This window comes from Pseudonaja textilis, chromosome 9 (genome assembly GCF_049901715.1).
Source record: "Pseudonaja textilis isolate UNSWEBS1 chromosome 9, rPseTex1.2, whole genome shotgun sequence".
In the NCBI taxonomy this organism is placed as follows: domain Eukaryota; kingdom Metazoa; phylum Chordata; class Lepidosauria; order Squamata; family Elapidae; genus Pseudonaja; species Pseudonaja textilis.
Window position 1 is genome coordinate 5291465 of NC_141998.1, and position 25299 is coordinate 5316763.

Below are 25299 nucleotides of genomic sequence, written 5' to 3' on the forward strand. Positions count from 1 at the left end.
TGTCAGAGCTGAAGAAGCTTCTTGGATAAGAAGCAAAACATCTTCAGAGAAAAAAACAAGAAAGTCCAGTTGCCTCCCGAAAAAGCCCTTTCGGGGGACCATCGTAGAAGCAATCCTAGATTCTAGATTAAGAAACTGGCTGGGGAACTTGTGGTTGTAACAGGCTGCAGGGTAGAACTTGGTCCAGAAAAAAGATCTTTTAGAAATGCCTGCCCGCCCAAATATTTATTTATTTATGAAACTTATGGGGTCACCCATCTTGAAGAATGCAACTCTGGATGGCTTATATTAAATAAAAAAAATTGAACAATAAATCAACTTCAGTTTAAAATCTCAACACTAGCAATTAATAGGCAATTGGGAACTTCATAGCCTTGATGTGGGATAATCACGATTCCAATACCGGTGAATTGTACTTTGAGGAAACCAGAATTGAGCCTAAGTCTTCTGATTCAAAAGAATTCTGTAACTCATATACTATCAGATGCAGACACAAACAAAAACTATGATTGTTAGTTAAAAGTATGATGGGATATGCACCCTTTCCTCCAGGAAAACATGCATTATGACATCACAGGACACGTAGGTAGTGCTGTCAGGGTTCTAGAATGACCAGCTTGCAGCCTGTGAAAGAACGCTAAATAGTTGTATCCAAGACAACCCGGGGAAAGATCAAGTACCTGCTGAGGGGTTTGGGGTCCTAAAACTTGATTGCAAGTTAGTTTTGGGATATGTCCATCAACAGTGCATGGAAGTAGATACAGTAAGCAGCCATTATCTTGTTTTAGCCTCAAATATTTCTTCATCTTAGGGTCAGGTATATTGAGTGACAAAAGAGAAAATAAGGTTTTCAACCAACCAACCAACCAACCTTCAGGCTCCAGAAGAGCAAAATTGGCCTACTCTAAAAAGAAGACCTGGGTTTTTCCAAAGTAGTTACAAGCTGCCTTTAAATGCAACACTCCCCAAATCACCAAATGCCATCTTGGCAAGGGTGTCTCAACAATTTCATGAGAGATGGGCTGTGCTGTGATGCTGCAGTTATCTCTGTAACACAACAGCAGGTCTTAAGGGCCCACCAAGGCGGCATCTTGTCCAGAATGACCAAACCAGAAATCCAAGCTCTCCTTGGTAGGAACAGAAACATACTCCTCACTCAGGGTTTGACTCTGGGTGGACACAAATGCTTGGTCATACGAGACAATCTGTATACCGATGCCCAACAGCATACCATGGACCTCCGAACCAAGGTCTACCATGGGGACAAGAAGGACAACTGCACCCATGCCATCGCTGTGGTCTTGGTTAATCCGGTTTGCCTAATCCTCATTGGGATGCAGGGAATTCAGGGAGGGACACTGAATCTGAAAGCTTTCCAGATAGCAAAGTGCATCGAAGAGCATTTACGCCAATAAATACGCAACAAGCTTCTACCGTCAGGTCAGCTACGGGCTTCTCTTTTATTAGTCCAGCTTGCAAAGGATGACATTTTTCTTTCCGTCCTGTTGAAGAGCGTGCAGGAGAAGTGGATCCTGGTCACTTCTAAGGATGTCCAAGTCCAGTGGGACTGATGTTTCAGATCTGATAATCTTGAACTTCATCTTTGAATGAGTACTTCAGAATAAGCTTCCGTCTACAGCTCCTGGGGGCAATAGTAGCTCTCTGGAAGGTCCGACCAATGACTGGATGACATTTGAGTCTTTCCAAGAACGTCTCAAATCCGCTCACCTGTCATCCTCAGCGATCCTGTTTCCTAGAAGCCACCCTGGATTTACTCAACAGATCTTCTAGTCCTGCTCATGTACAGTACACAAACACTTTTCAAATCCTTTCCTGACTGCTTCGATTTCTATTTCCAATGCTGCCAGCTGTTTGATTAATAGGCTTTCTGAAAACATTTATAAAGAGATTCCCCCAAAATACTGTTATTTTGCAGCCTATAATCTCTCTTTGCAATTTGTTTACTTCGGTCTTGCTTTGTGATTTGTTTACTTCTACTCTGGATATCCGCTAAGGCTTATTGCTGATGGGAAATTTAAAATGGAAATAAATGGGCCTTTGTAAGGGGAAATAGCTTAATTCTACCACGACGCTGGCAAGAAGGCTCTTACTTTACCGGATCTTTTCTCCTTGGCTTATAATAAAGAGCAGTCCCTGTTCACTGCCCTTTGAAGGCTCTTCGCTCAAGGAAACTCGGACAAGGTTCTCATTGCCAAATATCAATGAAAATATCAGCAGAGGTGTAGAGGAACCCTGTAATGGACAAAGGGTTTCTCTCTAAGCCATAATTGCTGAATTAATTGCAAAGTGTGGTTTCCATTAAAACAGTTTGGTTTGCCCCAGCTTTGTTAGATTCCAATGCCTTTTTTCTGTTTCATGGTGGTCTATTGTGTTAATATTGCCTTCTGTAAGCAAACCAAACGAAAGATTTGTTGATTTTAAAAAAAATCATTCTGAAAGGCAGAGAAGAAAAATGTCCATATAATAAGGGTTTTTTATTTATTTATAAGCAGCTAGAAGGGACAGGCACAGTTTTGATTCTTACAGTTCCTGCTCCTTATCTACAATTTTTTCTTCTCCGCTTATCTCCTTCCCCCCGCTAATTTTCACAAAATATCTGTGGCTCCATCGTCCAAAAGCTGCTTTTGTATTGAGCCCCACGTTCTCTGTCATTTTCAATTAATTAATATTTGCACATGGTTAACACGCTGCTTTATGTTGTCCTCTTTATAAGGAATATTGTAGGTGGTGACCTGGCTGAGATTGAGGGAGGAGTCAAATGCATCATAAGTTATGAGTTCCTGCATGTCCACAAGAGATCTAAATCCAGCCCAACTTGAATTCTTATCTCCTGCTCTTTTCCACTGACCGTTAGTTGGCCAGTATGTTATGGAGAGCTTAAGCTTGCAATAAACCTTTATACTCCTCTGAACTGCTTGTCTCTCCTGGTTTCCCAGGTGCTTATGTCAAATCTTACTGTCCTGCCTGGGTGTCCACTGACAGGTGAGGTGAAAATGTCTTTCCCGTTTCCTTACCTCGTAGCTTCAAAGTGCAAACCTATTCAAATTCCTTGGACTGTACACACAGAATCCTTCTAGTGTCTGTTTTTATTTATAGATATACAGGTGATAAATAAATGCCAACAACTTGACCACAAAAGTTGTTGCTCTCTCCAATTTGGTTAACCAAGGTGATCAAATAAAGGTACCCAGCTGGAAAAAAAAAGAGACTTAACAGAGAAGTCACCTTTGTAGTCAATGATACCATCAGCATTCTCAGCTTTATGATTTTCCAACTGCTGTTAAGGAACAAAAGCCCAAGGAGCATGAATACTTTAATTGCTGCTCTCTAAAAATATTTAAACAGTTAATCGACGTGACAGAAAAGCGTGATAGAGAACAAAGGTAAGCAAATCACAACTTTCTTGCCATCACGCCTGGGTCCAAGGCAGAGTGAGAATAGTTTTAAAGCAGACTATCGAATTTAATAGGCGTTTGTGTGAGAGGGAGGGAGGGAGGGAGGGAGGGAGGGAGACAGAGAGACAGATGGAAGTGTGGGGAGAGAGATTTGGGCTATAATGGTCCGAATAGGCTTTTCTGATGACAAAATTGATTCCTGGTTCAGGAACAAGGGGAACTGCCATCCATGACTTCCTGTCCCCCCTGCCACTGCAGGAATCTTTCGCCTTAGGACCACGGATCCAGCGATGCTTTTCTGCTTCAAGCAGAGGGAACGAAAGCCAGATTAAAAGCACGAGACCCTTCCTCTTTGCCTTCTCCATTTATAAAAGAAGCCTGCTGCTGCTTTTATCACACGGAGCATTATAAATACGAGACATGGCAGAGCTTGTCAGCTAGATAATTATTTTCCCCCTGGCTGTTCAGAGATAGGATGAAAGTAGCCTTAAGGAAAAAAAAAAAAAACTTCACCAGATGCTGAATGAGCTGGTCTGGACCAGGATTCTGGGAGTTGAAGTCCTCCAGGCTTAAAGTTTGCAGGGTTGGAGACCCCTGGCCTGGACAACAAGAGATATATGGGGGTATCTCACTGCAGAAGACAGTCTAATCTCATGTGTTTCCCCAAACCTCTCACACCATCACCCCCCCTTTTTTTCCTACTGGTGTCGTGCGGTAGTTAAGATCCAGAAGGCAAAAGAGAAAAAGGCACCACTGGCCCGATCTCCTACAGATGCTCGGAATGGCGACATCTTCTCCAGCATCTGCAGGGAAGAGCGGCCAAACAGCTTTAACCTTGGCTCCAAGGCTCACACCTTCCCAACCTCCCTTTGGGATAAATATCACCGGGTAGTGTGCGCAATTAAGTCATTAAAAGTCGTTACAAGGGGGCAAGTCATATCCTGTGCGGAACTGGGAGGAAGGACGCAGCAAGCCCTCGGCTTCGAACCCTTTCCCCTACCTTCAGAGATTCTGGAGCTCCAGATAATCTCCGACAGTTAAGATGTCCATCGGGCTCGTCCCCGTGAATGTTTGCCCATCTCTTCTGGCAGAGTCTTTCCGTCTTCGTCGGCTTAGGAACAGGCACTTTTGGAGAGCCCAAGTCACTCTTGTTTAGGCAGAACCACCGGCTACCCTGGCGAGGAGCTTTGCGGCGGCTCTATCGATGCTTGTAGGCCAGCAAGGATTCGAAATCTGGAGCACAAACGAGCTTGTGCCTCACGTGACCCAAGACGATCATCTCGCCGCTCCGATTGTCCCCAATGCTGACTGACACCAGTTCCTTTGAGAGACCAAGAGAGAAGGACAATTACTCCAAAGCCCCCCTTTTCCCCCCCCAAAAAGTAACGCAAGCCAACAAGACCTAATCAAGGCATCTTTGCAGGTTGGAGGAAGCAAACAGATTCTGGGAAACAGATTTTTGAGTGTCAGCATAAGCCGCTCATTAGACGGTCTCAGCCAGGTGCTCTACCTGCTGATCCCCCCCCCCCACCTGTAGAAGAAATGCAAACAATTCCCAGTCATTTAAACGAGGCTGGAGCCAAACAAGGAAAAAAAAACAAAATCTCGCTCTATGCTGAAAGATCGGGACTGATAATATCAGAGTATTTAAAAAAAAACACACACACAAGAAGAAGACTTGCTTAACTACTCACTCCTTTCCTGTACCAGTAAGACTTAATTATTTCTTAACCTAGACCAGAGGCCCCCCCAAACTTGGCAACTTTAAGACTTGTGGACTTCGACTCCCAGAATTCTCCAGCCAGCTGTGCTCTGTCCACCGGTCTTAAAAGTTGCCAAGGTTAGACGCCACTGACTTAAAGAGATGCTTTGTGGAAAACCTGCGGAGAAAGTCAGGGCTATCTAGTGCCAGTTGGAAGAGCAGGGGACCAAACTGGGTATATCCGTTAAGATAACGGATGGAAACTGACCAAGGGAGAGATTCAACCTGGAAATAAGGAGGAATTTTCTGACAGGGAGAACAATCAACCGGTGGAACGGAAGTTGCCCACAGAAGTTGTGGGAGCTTCATCAGTGGAGGCTTTCAGGGAGAGACTGGACTGCCATCAGTCAGAAATGGTGTAGGGGGGTTGGACTAGATGACCTGCAAGGTCCCTTCCAACTCTGACAATCTAATGATATGCTCTGACAATACAATGTATTCTCCCATCAGTCAAAAGTCTATGCTAGAGTTCTAGGATATCTTTTGAGACAGCCATGACCTAGATGACCGGGTACCTCCATAAACCTTTAGCTATGCTCTTTGGGATGCGCACCCTTTGAATCGTGTGGAAGTACAAACGGACTTCCCCCAAATTGCAGACTACAGGAACCATTAGCGTCACTCAGGTGACCCTGAGGACACAGATAAACCTCCAAGTGGCCTCAACGACCCTCCAAAAGGATGCAAATGACCAGCTTTGTCTGCAAGGAGCATCAATCCCTTCCATTCCCCACCATCCAGCCTTAGAGCTGAAGAAGCTCCTTGGATGAGAAGCGAAACGTCGTCAAAGAAAAAAAAAAACAAGAGAGCCCAGTTGCCTCCTGAAAAAAGCACCTTTGGGTCTCCCATCAGTCTTGATGGCTATTAAAGTCCCTAAGCCTTGACCCCACCCTAAGAACGCGGATATTTCCGAATCATCTCAACCGCAGTTTCAACGGCAGCGCTTGGGACGAGGGGTCACTCGGGCCCCTTTTCTCGCCGCCCGTTTCTTGCAAGTGCTATTCCCAGACTGCGCGGCCTCCGACCGCTTTGTGCTTGACAGGGCCTGCGAAGGGGGGGCCCACGTCCCGCAAGAGCAAGGCCTACCTGAAGAAAGGAGCAGGGTGTTCCCGTGGTTATGTCGAGGGTCACCTGGCCGAGAACAAGTTGCACCTTTCCTGACTTGCGGATCAGCAGCTTCCCCACCTGCCCCTCGGAGAGGTCGCCCAGGGTGCAGGTGTTCTCCGCTTCCTGGGTCTCCTGGGGAAGGAGAAGTGGGCAAGTTTAGGAGCTGGGAAGAGATTCCCAAGGCGAGAGCACTTGCAAACTCCCGCTCTGCTCTCCCTTAAAACGTCACGGCAACCCTGTTTTCTGGCGCCTGGAGCGGAATGCAAAGGTGTCTACAGAACAAGGGTGTCCAACTCAAGGCTCGAGGGCCGGATCCTACCTGCGGGGGTGCTTAAAACTGGCCCTTGGGGCCGGTCTGGAAATAGGAAAGGACCTGTCTGCAGTGCCTTTGGGGGCCAAAATGAGGGCAGCCAAAAACCTGCGCCCCGTTTTAGCCGGCAGGGTGCTGCAAGAGGCCCCTGTCCCTTCTGCCCCCACCCACCCAGCAGAGGAGAACTATAATGCGGATCCGGCCCTCAAAGAAATCCAGTTTGACGCCCCTGCTCTAGAAGCAAAACAGCCAAAATCATTATTTTGGGAAGCTTCTTTACCTTCCACGAAGTATAGGACAATTATGCCAATGAAGCATAAAGGGGCTCAGTGGCTAAGACGCTGAGCCTGTCGATCGGAAAGGTCGGCAGTTCGGCAGTTCGAATCCCTAGCGCCGCGTAATGGAGTGAGCTCCCGTTACTTGTCCCAGCTTCTGCCGACCGAGCAGTTTGAAAGCATGTTCAAAATTGCAAGTAGAAAAATAGGGACCCCTTTGGTGGGAAGGGAACAGCGTTCCGTGCGCCTTCAAAGGCGTTGAGTCCTATCGCCACATGACCACGGAGACGTCTTCAGGCAGCGCTGGCTCTTTGGCTTTGTAACGGAGATGAGCACCCCCCACCCCCCCCCAAGAGCCGGAAATGAGTAGCACGTATGTGCGAGGAGGGGAACCTTTACCTTCATGTCGATAAAAACCCAACTCTGGGAAAACGTCTAGGTTCAAGCATTGCCATCCCAACTCAATATATATAACCAACAGTTAGACCCACTGTTCTTTTTCTACAGAAACGTCAACAACCTGGCTTCTATCTGGCAGACTTCCAGACCTCCATTTGCAGCCACCAACACCATGCGCACTGTAGTAGCACAGGGGGTCTCCAACCTTGGCAACTTGAAGACTTGTGGACTTCAACTCCCAGAATTCCCCAGCCAGCATAGCTTTAGGAATTCCCACCTTAGGAATGTGGCAAGTCCGAAACCCTTCCCTCCTAATACCAGCAAAGAGAACGGAAGAAAAAGAATATATAAAAAAGCTAAATAAAATGGTTTACACATAAGTCAAATTTCAGGGTTGACAGGCTGCCCCCCTCCCTCTTTTCAAAGAAACTCCTTGCCCTTGGTGGGATCAAAAAGGCAACGGTCTCTTGCTAAGGAAATATCTTGCAGCAGAATTTTTAATTCCTAGTTAGTCCAGTAGCAACTGGAAGCCTGGGAGGCTTCAACTCCCAGAAGTCCACAAGTCTTCAAGTTGCCAAGGCTGGAGACCCCTGCAGTAGCACCTGCAGATTCCCGCTGCTTGTTCCAGCAGGACACGACTCCTACCTGGGTCTTCTCCTGTTTTATCACCATCATCTGCCCATCCTCGTTCTGCACTTCTGCTTTCAGCGGCTTAGTGTCCTGTGTGGGCGGCTGTCCCGGGAGAGTATCTGGCAGCTGCAGGAAGAGCAACTCTTCCTCCTTGGAGAGACTCAACCTGGGCAGCAGTTCCGCCAGGGAGACATCGTGAGGGAAGGGAGGAGGGGCTTTGGTGGGCGCTGGAGCCTGTGCACACACCGTCTCCTCTTCATCGTGTTCTTCTTTCACTGCGGGGGTGGGGGGAAGAGAGAGAGAAAAAGAGAGAGAGGGAGAGATTATCCAATATTTATCCCCTTTATTGTCAATTCAATCTTGCCACCTATTTTTATTTTATGTATTCTCCCCATTTTACTCTCTTAAACCCAATATATAACAAATAAAAAAAACTAGGATCAGTATAGCCATTTTTAGTTAATACCTCCTTTATTAACAACAATAATCTCCTATTTACTATTATATATTTTATTATAATATACAGTATTATATATTATAGTATTATATACTATTTTATATGCATATATTTCTTCCCCCCACCCCCAATCGGGTTCCACACGGTATTCTTTCCTTATTGTACAATAAGTCTTATATTTATTCCAAAAACATTCATAAAACCATTTCATATTTCACATTTTGTTTCTATTTAACCAATTGTAGATATGAGTAACATATATTTATCCCATCTTCTATAGCAGCTACGGGGCTGCTTCTGAAGACCAGAACACCAAATGACTAAATGCTCCTTTAGTAACCCCCTGCTATCGTACACTCCCCAATTCTTCTCTTCTTGCAAGAAATTAAGAGGGAACAGGCTCCTCAGGGCTGCACAATGCACAATGCCCACTTTATCCGTTCGCTCACCTGTTCCAGGTCAAGGTGAGCCACCTACCTTTTACCGAAGGTAAACCTGTCTCCAGCTTCTCCTCTTTATGGCTGGCATTCAACGGCTTGCTGTCCTCTTGATCATCCCCTTCTTCCTTGAAAAGCCAACCAGAATGGGCCAGAGGCAGCTGGACTGGCTTGTTTCGAATGTCGTTTTTCAAGCCTGGGTCATCCAGGAACTGGGACCAAAGAACGAGAGAGAAAACGGCAGTTAAAAGAAAGACTATTTCACATCCTATCCCATGAGTCTGTTTTTTGGACAAATGAGGATATGTGATTTTTAAAAACCGTTCCTACTTTTTCAACGTAAGCGGGCCAGTTGTCTGGAATCTCTTAGCCTCTGAATTGAATGAATAAGCCCACCAACCAATAAAGAGGGTTGAGGTAGTTTGTGATCCAATGTCAGGTGAGAAATGCGGTTTTTACTTTGTTGAGGGAATAGCTCCCTTACTTCAAGCTGCATCTGCTGCTCCAAGCACAAAGCTTTGCAAAAATCTCTCGAAGGTAAATGCAAAACGATGTTCTGAACTTGAGAAAGCTTTGTTTGAAACATTTTGCCAAAAAGTTCAAACCAGTCTATTTTGCAACGAAGAGTAAAACACTTCATGACATGTTGTGCTCAAAACTGTTCTGAGACTAAACAATTTGCACGTTTCTACTTCAAGACCTAACAGTTCATTTGTTCTGGGAATATCATGCTATGTAAACAAAGGAAGTGCACATGGTTATCTCTTATTCAGAGTTTAGCCTGTATTTCATCAACAACTGGCAATGTATCAATAGGTGGATAAATGTTTCCACAGGCACAAACTTCCTAAACCTGCCCTTCATTCTTAAAGCTGAGATCACAAAGGGATAGAGAAACAACTATAGGTGGAAAAAAAATTAACAGAAAAATGTCATCTTGTGTAAAAACCACAAATGTTGTGTTAAAATCAGATTACAATGAACAGAAACATTCTTATTTTAAAGAACGTATTTAAGATAAACATCCTTAACTCCAGCTAGCAGTAGTGCCCACCAATGCCTTAAAAGTTGAGTCCTAACATAAGATAAAGTCCGTATTATTTCGGGAGTTGATGGATGGTAGCCATCCTCAAACTCACATCATCTTTCTCCAACATGCGCAAGATCTTCTTGGTCTCCTCATCCGTCTCCCTCTTCTCTTTCTTTATGTTGATGATGTGAGATGGGCCAAAATCAGACATATCCACGGACTTATCCCAGGTACCTGCACGGAAAGCAAGAACAGCATCGCTGCAAATGGCACATCTCATAAGGCAAATTCATGGTGGCTGGCCGAGAAGACCCTGGATGGCCAAGTCACCGACGCTAGACGTTTCATTAAAAATAAGCCCCAAAAGGCTTTATTAGAATCAGCCATGTTTATGCAAACAAGGAAAGAGAAGAAAAGTCAAGGAGAAGGAATAAGGAAAAAGAGGATTCTGGAGAACACTGTGATTAATTTATGATCAATGGAACTGCTCTGCTCATGCAACACACTGGAAACACATTAACCGTTTTCTAAGATGGACCGTTTTCTAAGGTTTGACCAAGAATTTTTGGGTAGAGGAGCAACACCCGTTCACCCAAGGACGAATTAAGTACCAAGCCTAACCCAGCTCCTTGTTACATTCTGGCAGTTTTTACCAACCAGAAAAATAGGAGTCCAATCTATAGGTGTCAAGAGTTGATGTCAGAATCTTGTCCACTTCACTCCAAATACCCCACACCGAACACTGCCTTCTCTGATGGACTTGCCCAACCAGTTTGGATGATGAGGATTTCTACACCAACCCTCAAGATGCACTAAGTACTTTATCACAGCTTACTTAAAAGCTCAGCTACAACACACTCCCATTTTACTAATTTATCCCATCCTGTTTCACAAGTCTACTGTGATCCACCCTGCGTACCGTAATGGCTGAATGGGTGGGAACCAGCGGGCTAAGAGTCTCGAGGAAAGCTTGATTGAGTTCACAGTGAAAATTAAAAAGCCCAAACAGTTGCCCTCCGGAATGCCCCAACTTAAATCATTTCCAAACCTTTCTTCCTCATCATTTCTGCTGGGCCTTGCTCGAAGATGGAGTGCGACTGAATAACTTCGGGCCTCCCTCTGTTTCGTCCATGACTTTCCCTCTGTCGATCTCGATCACGGTCCTTCTTCTCTTTTGTGACAGAAAGGTCCTCCTTGGGCCTAAAGAGAGGGGAGGGAAAAAAAAAACAGAGCAGAAATATTCAATTGCTCAATGAGAGCTGCAGATCTCTGACTTGAGGACTTAAAGCAGAGGCCTCAAAACTTGGCGACTTTTAAGACTTGCGGACTTCAACTCTCAAAATTCTCCAGCCAGCATTGCACAGAATTCTGGGAGTTGAAGTGCACAAATCTTAAAAGTTGCCAGGTTTGGGGATCCCTGACTTAAAGCTTCCAAAATATTCAGAAGGCCCTTTTCATCAGTAGCTTTGTAAGGACTTTGTGGGTGAACCTCTTTCAGACATGCAAGAACAACGAAGGATAGGGCTTCCCGTGACAGAATTTCACACTGAAGATGGAGGTTGTGACCAAAAGGTTTATATGTGGTTCTGCTAATAAAGAGGGGTCAGAGAGCAGGGAGAATGGCTGGGAATAGATAGCTGAAAGTTGCAGGTGACTGGGGGGAGAGGAGTGGAATAAGGAAAGGAAAAAGAAAAAAAACTATATAAATGAAAAGATCAACAAAAACAACTTCTGAAAAAAGACTCAAGCATTCTAAAGGTCTGTAACTTTCCACAATATCACCACGTAGTTTTAACTGTTTATTAACAACTGATTTCTTGGGCAAATGAGAAACACACTACAGTACCTACCCCACCACCCCATCCACGCATAAAAAGCTACAACTATATTATCCAAAGAGATCAAATAAGACAGCAGATAAGCACAGTGCAGGAACTATGCTTTGGTAAGGGCAGTAAGATTTTAAACTACTGTGTGCTAATTTTTCCCCAACTAACAACTGAAGAAATTGCCCAAATAGTGCAAAAGGTATAGGTTTCATTAACAGTCCAAATAATGTTAAAATATAGCATCTCAGGAGGTGGTAGACAAGGGAAGGCTTTAGAGTAGCTGAGATCTAACAAGCATTATAAACCTGAACCATAGGATAACTTTAGTCTAAGGCTGAAATCTCCCATTTAGACAGATCTTCTAAATGATCATTTATTGATAATTAAGCAGTTCATTTATATTAATACATTCCATGAAAACAGCATTGAAAGGGAACTTACTCTTCTTTGATTTTCCTGCTAATAATGTTAGGGGCAAAGGTTTTCTAAAAAAAAAACCAGGAGACAAGAGAACAAGCATAATTAGGCACAATGTTTGGCTTGTGACATACTTCAGAGTACAGTGTGTGCTAAAATTGAAACTCCAATACAGCTACCCATCTCATTTTGATGTGACACTAGACACAACAATAAGATACATAAATATACTTAAGATTCTTGGGAAGAGAATATGTTTAGCATTCTTCACAAGTTGCATTGCTTGGAGAAGATACTTCTTTTAATGTTAAGGGGAAATGCACAATAAAAATATTTTTTTAAAAAAATGTTTCCATGTTTAGGAGCCACAAATATTTTGTATTCCTTATCATTACAGTCCTAAGCTCTTGGCTTCAAGGTATGCCTTCAGCTTAATCAAAACTGACGTGTTCTCTTTGTTCTCTTTCCAAAACAAATGCCAATATCTCGAAATATTTGAATACCAGCATCAGAAGACCTCAAGTAAAACTGACTACTCCATATCATAAAAAATGTGGTGTTTACATATAGAGTCAAATACCCTTGACATAACCAACCACTTCATAATCCACCAGATAGCTTGGTTATTGCATAACCAATTCAAAGCAACAAAAGAAACATTTAGAATCCAGAGAATAGCCTGTTTCTGATTTTTTAAAAGTTAATAGATATCGCTGCTACCAAACTGAACGAGATCAACGTTTAATGAAATAAAACTCCAAGGTCAGCAATCTCCCATCTCTTATGATTTAGTATTCCTCACGGCTCACGGCTCTTTTACCTTAATAATGACCAAAAGTGGTTTTGCCAACTAGAGCAATCTATGCTCATGCAGATAAGCATCTGTGCCAAATATTTAGAAATAAAGAGATCCTGCTTTTCTTGAAAAGAAGTGGCCTTATCTTGCAATTAAAAGTCAGCATGTTAAGTTTTAATATGCTAGTATTTTACTGAATGGAGATTTGGTGACAATTGTCTCTCTGAGCTAAGCAACTCGTCAACTCTCATGTCACATGAGGCCTGGAACAAGGAATGATGCAGAAATGATGTCTCAACTGATGATTCCGCAGAAGAACTAAAACATTAGAAGAGTTCCACACAGGCAATACTTCACCTCTACTGGGGACAAAACATGCAGTAAAAAGAGCAGAACGGGTGGGACTGGAACTGTTTTCAACAGAAATAAGCTTGGAAAATATAGAAAACATAAGAAGCTCATATCTCAAAGAAGATTTAGTGCACATACAATCCATGCACTTTTAAACTTCTTTAAAAAAAAACCGTATCAACACATTGTTTACCATTTCGCAAGAAAAACATGAACGTTATAGTGCAGCCTCAAGTTTGCAATGGTTAGATGAAAGGAGAGTCTTAAAATTTTACCTCCAACCGGGGAGGGAAGAAAGGGGAGAAAACCTTGGTTTGTTTGCCTATGTGATTTAGCCCTACTTACTTTTCAACACTGTTCCATGCACTTTAACCCCCAATGTTCTATGCAGCTCCCACAATTGCCACCCCTATCCTGAGTCTATATAGGTAGCCCTTGACTTATCACCACAACTGAGTCCAAAATAACTGTTGCTACTACCATGTTAATGTCAGAAGCACCTTCCAAGGCACTTCCGGGTTGAATGGACTAGCTGGTGACATCACCATCTTCCAGGGGATGCTTGAGAAAGCTTCTTCCGTGTCCCTACTATGCATACTTTCAAACTGCCAGGTGGGCCCACGTTGGGACAAATTGACGGGAGCTCATCCCATCACACGGCTAGCTCTCCGTTTTTGAACGGCTGAGCTGTCCACCTCTCAATAGTCTTCTAACTCAATGTTCTAACTCCATGAATGCAAACCAGCACCCAAATTTTGGTCATGTGACCATGGGGATGCTGCAAGTTTCAAATGTGAAAAAAAAAGTCCAGGTGTGTGTGTGTGTGTGTGTGTGTGTGTGTGTGTGTGTGTCACTTTTTCCAGTGCTATTGTAATTCTGAATGGTCGCTAAACAAGTGAATTGTAACCTGTACAATTTCTAAGGAGGCACAGTAAGTCCAGCCCATGAACGAGGCAGCCTTAATTTGTCCTATTGTGTGAATGTGTGTTTTTGGGTGTCAACTCCTGGCAATTGCTGGTCCATGTAATTTTCTTGGCAGTTTTGCCACTGCCTCTTTCCTAAGACTGAGAGAGAGGGGCTGGCCCAAGATTATCCAGCTGGGTTTGTGCCTAAGCAAGACTAGAACTCGCGGTCTCTGTTTCTTGGCTTGGTGTGTTCACCACCATACCAAACAAACTAACTAACTAACTAACTGGACTAACTAGGAATTAAAAACGCTGCTGCAAGATACTTCCTTAGGAAGAGACCCTTGCCTTTTTGACCCCACCAAGGGTCAGATCTCGGGAGCGGATGGAGGGCAGGCGGCCTGCCGAGATTGGCACGGGAGTCCTTCTCCCTATTAACCCTCGAGCAGCAGCAACTGAGGGCCGGGCGCTCTCTGGATCGCCGCCACTGGACGTTCCTTCGGACATCTTGCAGGACCTGCCGAAGAGAAGAAGAGTTGGCTGGGAAAAAGAAAAAGGAAAAAAAAAAACCACCCTTCAAACAAGACAAAACTTCTCCGTTGCCAACCACGGTGTGTAGGACGATGGGTCTCCATTCTCCACATGCACCTTTCCTCTACCCCATGTGGGCTGGGGATGATGGGGTTTGTAGTTGTGGAACAGGAGGCAGCCCATACACCCACCCACCCCCGAGCTGGGCTGGCACCATTCCCAGGTGTGGAGCCAACGCCCTTCCCCACACATTTCCTTCAGTCCTGTGGTCTTTACCAGGGACTAAAGATCCCATCGTCCCCACCCACCCCTAGGGTACCAGTGGAAGGGGGGTGCAATGGTCCCACCCCTCAAGAAGGGCGCTGCGGAGAATGGGACCCGTCACCACATGCGCCGGGAAGGTCCAGGGTCCTCTTCTGAGCTAAAGAAAGGAGTGGAGGCCACCAGGAGAAGCACCAGGGAATGTCAGTCGAACCCCCCATTGCGGGCTATCCGCAAAAGCTTCGGCACTGTCTCCCCCTTCCCGTTCATGTCGCCCTTACGGAAAGCGCCCCCGTCACCTGGTCTCCTCTCTCGGCCGACCAAAGGACGTCTTCCACCTCCGCGGGCCGTTCAGGTTATTCCGCCCCCGGCCCCGCAAACTCCTCTCAGGGCGCATGCGCACGCCGTTCAACCGCCATCTTAGCCTACACTCCCACGTCGTTTTACACGTTCTCGCGAAGGGGGGGGGGGTCGTCCGCCATGTATGTCGCGGGCATGGCTTCTTCGCCCCGCCCCTTCGACAGGGGGAAAGCCGGCAGGGAAACCGGCCATCTTTGTCGCGGGCGGATGCTTGTGCTTACATTGAATGATGGAGAGGGTGTCATCCCGTTTGGAGGAAGGATACGAAAGTGGGAGCAAAGTGACGTCATTTTTTTTTTTAAAAAGGATTGACTTTACGTTTCAAAGCACGCGTTTAGTGCAGTCCCCTACACCCAATCTCCTACACGGATCTAATAGTTGTGTTTATTTACTTATTTAGAGAATTTATTAGACAATTTACACTTTCAGTGACCCTAGGCAACTTACAATTTTTTTTAAAAAAATTCCAATATACAAAGAGTAAATGCCATAACTCCCCACCCTCCTAACATTCTTTTTGCATCTTATGTCCTGTTACATTTAATAGGATGTACCTCCGAAGGAGCAATATGTTCAGCTTCATTAGGGGTTTGAATAAAGCCAGAAAGCAGGTTATAAACAGATTAATGGATCCATTTGTGGACTTCATTCAACCACCAGCACTCATTCAGAATGCTTAGAATAGTCTTACTTAAATGCCCACTTTTAGAAATAATGGAGGACCCCAAAAGAGCTTTTGTCTGTATGGATCATTTCTATCAATATTCAAAATTAAAACAGATGGATTCATAGAATATTGACTCTCATACCAAGAGCACTCAGACATATACAATGCTTAACAGCCCTCTACATGGTTTACAGAATTAGCAGATTGCCCCCAACAATCTGGGTCCTCATGTAAAAAACAACAATATTAAACACATCAGCTATTAGCATTTTTTTCATGAAATAAATAAATATATATACATATACATATACATATACATATACATATACATATACATATACATATACATATACATATACATATATATATATATATATATATATATATATATATATATTAACAAAAAATGAGAAAAGTGAACATGTTTGTAAAATGCAAATCTATTCAATATATGACAAATATTTTTGATTTTTGCAGGCCCCTGAGGGTCTTGCAAAACCCACAGAGATCTTTGGACCATATTTTAAGAAACACTAGCTTAGAATGTGAACTGTCACAATTACCCACATTCGATATCAAACTGTATGCACTAAAAAGAGTATTACGAAATATGTATTATAAAAAACTGTTCAGGGGAAAAAATTAATATGGCATTTCTACAGCTTCTCTCAACAGCCACAAAGTCACAGAAGTGCATAGACTGTGGAGGCCATGTTTCCAAGGCTTTCACAAACATAAGATTTTCATAGGATGGTAGATTTACTCTTTGAAATTCTTTAGATACAGTTTATCCATTAGAATAATAATAAAAAACTATCTAATCGAAGCATTCTAGGATAAACAGACCCCATGCATGTGGGAAGCTTGAAATCAGGATGTGGCTGTATGACATGTGATGTGCTATAAAAATATTTGGGCGTTTTTTTTTTTTACTTGGAAGTCAGTCTTTAATTCTCGGTAGGTGACCTGAGGATGTTTGCTTTGAAAAGAATTTAATCACATAACTGAAGAATGTGAAGAATGCCAAACAAGCTCACTCACAATACACATGCTCATTTAGTCACCTGCAGTATTAAACAACATTTTATTAATGAATGGTTGCAATGAAGCTACCAATTCCAAACTGTGTTCTCCACTTCACAATCTGAGGTTGAGGGAAGGCTAAACCTCGGGCAAAAATCACCTCTTTCCTGTCAAAATGTGGTTTTCCCAGATGTTAGGAAATACGGAAGTCTTGGGGTTCCTTGGCATTTATTCTGGGCTGTCCGATTAGACAGATTAATGCTTGAGGACAATAAACCATGAAGTAGCTATTCTGTGGGACTAGGAAAAATAGTGGAAGATAAGGCTGCTTGTGACATAAAACCTGCCCTGAGCCACATGCCCTTTCCCTTAAGTCCTGTGAAGGAATTATCCCATCCCCAGGGTTGCCCTCAGCCGCCAATTAGATGCTATATTTGCAGGAACCATCATTTCACCATGCAGATTTTATAGTTGAAAATTACAAGATATCTGTTCAAAAACTGAATTTAAAGTTTTTAAAAGTTTTTAAAAGTTTTAAAGTTTTAAAGTTTTAAAAAGTAAAGTAAAAAAAAGAAATAACAATATACATTCATGTTAGTCTAGAATTAAGAAATTGTTAATGGCTGCCTATACAGGTAGTCCTTGACTTATGACCCACAATTGAGCTCAAAATTTTTGTTGCTGAGGAAGACAGTTGTTAAGGGAGTTTTGTCCTATTTCATGACCTTTCTTGCCACAGTTGTTAAGTGACTGCACTTTCATAAATACATGCCATTTGCATGTCCTAATTTGGATCATGTGAGCATGGAGATAATGCAGCGGGTGTTAAGTGTGAAAAATGGCCATAAGTCACTCTTTTCAGAGCTCTTATAACTTTAAAAAGTCACAAAAAGAACAGTTATAAGTCAAGTACCACCTAATTTCCAAATACAACATAACTTGAAGAAATAATAAAATGGATACCATATCATTTTAGGCAGAAAGTCTTCTATGTGGAAGGAAAAAATATTGGCTGCATTCACACACTCTAAATTAAGGTTAATGTTAACTTTGGCTAGTTTTTCATGGCTAAACATCTTGTGTATGCCTAGCCAACCTGGGTAGTCTAAAAGAGTTATCTTAGTCTATTAACAGTTCCAAATCGGGGGTCTGGTGCACCTTTCTTATTCGTCCGTTTTATTAAAAGGCATAAACTTTTCTGAGTTGCAATTGGCTAGCCAATAAAAGAGTAGTTATTTCATAGTTCACAATGTTATCCAAATAGCGATGATTGGGTTAAAGCAACATTAACATGAATTATTCATGGAATATTTCATCAATGCAACCAGCAGTTGTTTGCTTGGTTGGTTTTTCATTTATTCTTAGTTCTTTCAGGTAATTGACCAATTGCTTAAGCATTTTAAAAAAATTGTTTGTGCTACCGCTAGGTGATGCTAAATAAGTCCACATTTTTACTAGCTGTGTTTGGCCTAGAGAGAGAGAAAAAGAGAAAGAGAGAAAGACAAAGACAGAGAGAGAGAGATTACTCTTTTCAGCCTTAACAGATTAACAGAGTTGGAAGGGACCTTTTGGGTCATCTAGTCCAACCCCTACCCAAGCACAACGAAAGCTTTCCAAAAACCAGAGCAAACAATTTTCAGCTTCAAAACCTTTCAGTGAGTCAAGATGTTGAGAAGATAAGGGCGGTAAATGTGGGAATTTGGAACCACCAGAGTGTCTCCAGGCATGCAAATTAAGCCTTATCAAGGCAGAGCCAAGGTTCATTCAGGACTCTCCCACAGCTGCAAAGAAGAAACAAATACAATTTCTTTTTTAGGTTCTCCATTTTGGGAAACACATTCTCCCTTTTCGAGTCATCGCTATTTTCAGGCATTTCCAGATGATTAGTATTTTCCTGCTGCAATTCTCTCCAGGTTGCTCTTGGGAATTGACTTTGGGATGAGTTCTGCAGTGTGTTGCTCCGGATCCTGATTTTTAACCTCGGGACTCAGATATGAATTGTGCATGAGCCGAGCAATCGAGAAGAATTTGGGTGGAATATTTCCAGATGGTTCTTCTTTTTCATCCAAGAAGCTCCAGCCAACTGCTGCGTGTTTCAGTGAAGGGCAGTTGCATGCACCATCCATATTCAGAACAATGTCGGTGAAAAGATTTTTCCTGGAGGATAGATAGCTATCACTCCCCCCCCCCCACTTACTTGTGGGCTTTCACAAGGATTTTAGTTGGAGATAAGAGTTACAGAACAAGCTGAACTCTTGGGATTGACTGGTTATAATTGCTGGCAATAATTGCTAAGAATTATTACTATGATTGTAATATGAGTACTAGGCACATTGAACCAACTTTTTATTTTATATTAGCTCTATTCCTGTGCTTCACTACGAAACTATGTGGTCGGGCTTAGTTTTTTAGGAGGAAAATAAAGGAAAAAATTGTGCCTCTGCCGACCAGCATCCATCGGTATTCATCTGGCTAGCATCCTGTGAGTGAGAGAGTTGAGGGCTGTTTGGAAACTGAAACAGTCTGTGAGCAAGGAGCCTGGATGTGTCTTAGCTCAACTGTTCTGCAACTGCTGGCTACTGTGAAAGTGAAACTGAAACTCCTCTCCACTGCTTGTGTTTTGCATTTGGAACAGATTTCTTTTCAGGTGGGGAGTGGGAGTAGAACTCCTTAGCATCAGAATGTGTTAATAATAACATACGAAATACTAATGCTCTGATGGTCATTTTCAAAAATCCTTTCTTACTGAGCACTTAAAAGCCAAAGTTTCGGCAGAATCTCATCTGCCATCATCAGGCTTCTGTATTGTGTTTGTCTGTGAGTCAGTGAGTCTGTGAGTCACAATACAGAAGCCTGATGATGGCAGATGAGATTCTGCAAAATGTTGTTACAACTTTAAAAGCACAACTATAATGACGTGGGAAAATACCCAAACAAAGCTGAATACCATACATGTAAGTACCACGCAAACTTAAGATTATATATATATATATATATATATATATATATATATATATATATATATATATATATATATATATATATATATATATATATATATATATATATTCTGAGGTTCTTGTGGGTATTTGTACGTGGATCTTTGGTTATTCGGGTTTTCTCCTGCGTAAGATTGGAAGTATCTAGGCAACATTTTGATGAAGTCTCATTCATCATCTTCAGGCTTGTGTCTTCTGCTCTGTGCTTCTCAGAGGAGCACAGAGCAGAACACACAAGCCTGAAGATGATGAATGAGACTTCATTGAAATTATATATATATAATTTACTTAGATTTTTATCCCACTTTTATTACTTTATATGTAACTGTGAGGTGGGTTGGGGAGAGAGAGAGGGAGGAAAGGAGGGAGGGAGACGGACTGGCCCAAAGTCACCTAGTCAGCTTTCATGTCTAAGGCAGGACTAGCACACACAGTCTCCTGGTTTTCTAGCCTGGTGCCTTAACCGCTAGACCAAACTGGCTATTTTTATTCTTAATATTTAAATTTTATTTAACAATGTTAGATTTTTTTTTATTTCTTTTATTAAATCACACCTTAGTTAAAACAAATCACAGTTTTGCATGAGATGGGAATCTAACTTGATCCAGGAAGGGATTTTTAAAAATTATATCTCAGGATCCACTCATGCTAATCCTGTCCCTCAGAAAAGCACTCATAGTGTGTGTGTGTGTGTGTGTGTGTGTGTGTGTATGTGTGTATGTGTGCATGGTTTTTTCCCCCTTCCATTCCTCGGGGAGTGACAGGCAATCAATGTCCAATAGGATCAGACAAGATTTTGCAAATTCTTCATCTGGCCTTCTGCCTTTCGATTCCCAGTTCAGTGCAATGGCTGGCCAGGAAATTCTAGGTCAAATCCATAGACCTGGAGAGCTTTCCAACTTATGGAAAATTGCCTTAATCCAGAGGGTTCCAAACTTGGCAACTTTAAGACTTGTTGACTTCAACTTCCAGAATTCTCCAGCCAGCGTGGCTTGAGTTGAAGTCCACAAGTCTTAAAGTTGCCAAGTTTGGGACCCCCTGCCTTTATCCTTTGCATTGTGCATAACTTTGGGTAGTTCTGGCAAAGGTATTAGGCTGATTTTCAGCATCCTGGAAAGGGTAATAAACTTATTATATCTTTTATGTGTCATCATTGTATTATTGCTACCAGGGAGAAGGAAGAAACGTGTGGAATTTTCTGCTTCAGGTGTCCAAATTTTATTTTATTTTATTTTATTTTATTTTATTATTTTATTTTATTTTATTTTATTTTATTTGTCAATTGCTTACAAGATAATAGGTATAAGTATATACATAGTTATGAATACATGAAATGGGTACATATAAGAAAAATAAAAGAAACAATAGGACAGGGACGGTAGGCACGTTGGTGCGCTTATGCACTCCCCCTACAGACCTCTTAGGGAAGGGGTGAGGTCAATAGTAGACAGTCTAAGGTTAAAGTTTTTGGGGTTTGGGGAAGAAATCCTACTGGGCTTGGATAGCCACTCATTATTTGACAAAAGAGTTAGAATATTTCCCATTGTTTTTTTCTCTCAGATTAATTTTATTCTGTTGAGAAGAAGATACTTCTTCAGCTGTCAAGACCATCCTGGAAACGCATCATGTACTGTCAAGCTGCCAAATTCTGTTTTCTCCTAATTATCCATCTGCAGAAATATGTTGGTGGTAAAGTCAGATGAGATAACCTAGAATTAGAGAACGACAATCTTGCAATGTTCAAATTATGAATCAGCTCCCTAAAAATAATGTGACTATGGAAACCATGTCCTAAGTGCATGTAGATAAGACCACATTTCTTTACTGGAGTACCAAGAACACTTGTGCTGCACAGGAATAAATGGAACTGAAACAAACATTATTCCTGGTGACACCCCACAGAAGCAGAAGTTGGACTTTGAAGAAGTAGGACAGGAAGGATGCTTCTGAAATTTGGAGCTGATTGAATTTTATTTGGCAAGGGGAAAAAAAAGCGAGAATAAAATTGAAAATTCTACTCTAAAGAAAACGGAAGGTTTAGATTACCAGATTGGTCTTTATATTCCCAAGCATGTGTGATAACCTGGTTGAACTTTGGAGCTGGAGAAAGACTCTTGAGAATGCTGTAGCCAGCCAAGAAAACAAATCAATGGACCATTGAACAAATCAACCCAGCGTTCTCACTCAAGGCACAAATGACCAGCCTCAACTTATCCGACTTCAGATACATCATGTGAAGATCTAGCTCAGGGCTCCCCAAACTTAGCGATTTTAACACTCGTGGAGTTCAACACCCAGAATTCCTCAGCCAGCAAATTCTGGGAGTTGAAGTCCACAAGTCTTAAAGTTTCCAAGTTTGGAGAGCTCTGATCTAGCTTTATGAAGATGGTTAGAATACAGCGGGAAAGCAGATGGAAAGAGAAGAAGATGACCAGTAGCAAGGTGGATTACAGTGGCAATGGATGTACTGTTAGAAGACCAGAAATGCCAGGTTAGGGATGAATCTGCCCATGTGGTCACGAGGAGTGGGAAATAATGACATATACTATAATCAGTCAATCAAACACTAATTAAGCTACAGTGGTTGTACAAGATGCTATGCCATGATGGCTAAAGCTGGGATAAGAAAGACATCTAAGGAGATTCTCCATCAGGTCATGGTTGTCCCAAAGGAGCATTTCCAAAAAGCAACTGAACTTTCTTGTTTTTTTTTTTAAACGTTTCACTTCTCATCCGAGAAGAATAGAAGAAGCTTCTTGGATGAGAAAGGAAATGTTTGCGTGGAAAAAACACAAGAAATTCTAGTTGCCTTTTGGAAATGCACCTTTGAGACAATATCATGACCTGGATAATGGAGAATCTCCATAGACAGTTTCCCTTTCCCATTTTCTCCTCCTTCTCTTTTCCTTGCTTGTCTGGCTACGTGGCCTGAGAAATGGAAGAGAGGAGAGGAATGGTTGCTTTGGTGCCGGTCCTTTGATCTTATGGAGTTCTTATTTCTTAGTCTTTTCTTTCTCAACTGTGTAGAGACCTTACTTTTGCTGTTAAAGTGGGGTTCTGCTTTCGAAGTTATCTTTGGAGGTTGTGGGAGCTTCATACTGGAAGCTTTCAAGAAGAGACTGGTGTCAGGATTCCAGCAATCGCTCTAATTAAATCATGATTCTTGAGCCAAACTTCAAAAAACTGCAAAAGGATTTATTAGAGGTGACATACTGGCACTGCCCTGTATGGAGCCAACTCTGGCATACATAATTTACAGTCCCCTATGACCCTTCTTCCCCTCTCCCCCCTGGGTGTCTCATAAACCAGATTCTCCAATTGAGCATTTTCACAATCTGGGTGTCATCATTCACGTTCTCCAATTAAATATATTTGCAGGCAAAAGCTCTGGTATTTCAGTTACAATCTTTTACAGATAAAGTTGGAATGTACTCTTGCCTCCAAACTGCTGCACTGCTCTTCTAGTTTTCCCTCCTCCCACCTCCTTTTTTTATGGCAACTACTAAAACAAGCATAGGAATGTTTGATGATAGATAGATAGATAGATAGATAGATAGATAGATAGATAGATAGATAGATAGATAGATAGATAGATAGATAGATAGATAGATAGATAGATAGATAGATAGATGATAGATAGATAGATAGATAGATGATAGATAGATAGATAGATAGATAGATAGATAGATAGATAGATAGATAGATAGATAGATAGAATTCTTTATTGGCCGAGTGTGATTGGACACACAAGGAATTTGCAAATGCTCTCAGTATACATAAAAGAAAAGATACATTCATTAAGAGTCTAAAATCATAAGGTACAACACTTAGTAATAGTCATAGGGTACAATAAGCAATCAAATCATATTAGGAAACAATATAAATCATAAGGATACAAGCGGCAAAGTTATGGTCATACAGTCACAAATGGGAGGGGATGGGTGATAAGGAGTGATGAGAAGATTAATAATAATAGTAGTGCAGACTTTGTAAATAGTTGAACAGTGTTGAGGGAATTATTTGTTTAGCAGAGTGATGGCGTTCTGGAAAAAAAACACGTCCTTGTGTCTAGTTGTTCTGGTGTGCAGTGCTCTATAGAGTCATTTTGAGGGTAGGAGTTGAAACAATTTATGTCCAGGATGTGAGGGGTCTGTAGATATTTTCACAGCCTTCTTTTTGACTTGTGCAGTAGATAGGTCCTCAATGGAAGGGAAGTTGGTAGCAATTGTTTTTTCTGCAGCCCCAATTATTCTCTGAAGTCTGTGTCTGTCCTGTTGGGTTGCAGAACCAAACCAAACAGTTATAGAGGTGCAGATGACAGACTCTATCATTCCTCTGTAGAACTGGATCAGCAGCTCCTTGGGCAGTTTGAGCTTTCTGAGTTGGCGCAGAAAGAATATTCTTTGTTGTGCTTTTTTGATGACATTTTTGATGTTGGGTGTCCATTTTAGAACTTGAGATCGAAATTTGAAGGTCTCTACTGTTGATGAGTTGACAACTGGACTGCCATTTGTCAGAAATGGTGTAGGGTTTCCTGCTTGGGTGGAAGGTTGGACTAGATAGGTTCCTACAAGGTTCCTTTCGACTGTTAATCTGTATCTGACCCTGGGAAATGGCATTATTACAGAGTAAGGATTGCATTTTGCAGATTTTTAAAAAACTGATTAATGCATAGGATTTATTTTGGGGAATTATTGTTTCTTCTGCCTTTCTGACTCTTCACTGCATTAGTTAATGTTATGGGCTAGTTTTAAGGTATCTTTTGAGGTATGCGCCTATTGAAATTTTGTGCAAAGTTGTGAGATGCTATTTCGGTAGTTCCTTTTCTTGTTGCACCGAATCTGAGTCTCAGGATGGGTGCAGTGCCTGTATGCCCATGTGCAGTAGATTGCATAATGAAGAGGGAGGTCAGTCTGAATGATCTCTCTTGTACGTCTCCAATCCTGCAAGTCTGGGGTTGTGAAAAAGAGGTTGCTGGAATGGGCCAAACTGGTTATCCAAGTTTAACTTGCCACCCTCTAGATCTGGGCCTGGGAGGGCCACACCCCTTTAAGGAATGTTCTAGTAGACTGAGGGGTAAGGAGCCATACTGGTGAGGAGCTACAGAACAGAGGTGAATCATCCTCCAATCCAACTGCCGATAGGAAAGAGCGAGCTTAGAATTTGGAACTGAGGCAGGATTGGAAAAATGCTGATCTTGCCTTCCCAGAGAATGAGCCTCCTGGATTGGGTACAGAGATCAGACTGCTGGGCTCTCAACCTCACATTCAGCCTGTACAGGTACCGCGTTTCCCCCAAAATAAGATCCTGTCTTATAATTTTTTTGCCACCAAAAAA

General features: G+C 42.2%; 1 protein-coding gene across 2 annotated transcripts; it reads right to left on the reverse strand.

The window, feature by feature from the left end:
* Window positions 1-3088: 3088 nt before the first annotated feature.
* Window positions 3089-15372, reverse strand: POLR3D (RNA polymerase III subunit D). Of its 2 annotated transcripts, none has more exons than XM_026714958.2 (9): window positions 15213-15372; window positions 14470-14638; window positions 12094-12137; window positions 10872-11023; window positions 9933-10057; window positions 8834-9005; window positions 7915-8174; window positions 6265-6417; window positions 3089-4737 (listed from the first exon to the last, which is right to left on the reverse strand). In XM_026714958.2, exons 1-9 carry the CDS (start codon window positions 15308-15310, stop codon window positions 4615-4617), a joined length of 1296 nt encoding a protein of 431 aa, XP_026570743.1. In that variant the 5' UTR covers window positions 15311-15372; the 3' UTR covers window positions 3089-4614. The 2 variants fall into 2 exon arrangements, with proteins under 2 accessions (XP_026570743.1, XP_026570744.1); XM_026714959.2 differs by having other exon boundaries at window positions 15195-15350.
* Between the last annotated feature and the right edge of the window lie 9927 nt (window positions 15373-25299).

Coding starts and splice junctions, on each gene's coding strand:
- POLR3D (XM_026714958.2), bottom strand. CDS start 15,310: ATGCGCCCTGAGAGGAGTTTGCGGGGCCGGGGGCGGAATAACCTGAAC. Junction 14,639..15,212: donor CGGCCGAGAGAGGAGACCAG/GTGACGGGGGCG, acceptor TCTCTTCGGCAG/GTCCTGCAAGATGTCCGAAG. Junction 9,006..9,932: donor GCATGTTGGAGAAAGATGAT/GTGAGTTTGAGG, acceptor CTTTGGTCCCAG/TTCCTGGATGACCCAGGCTT.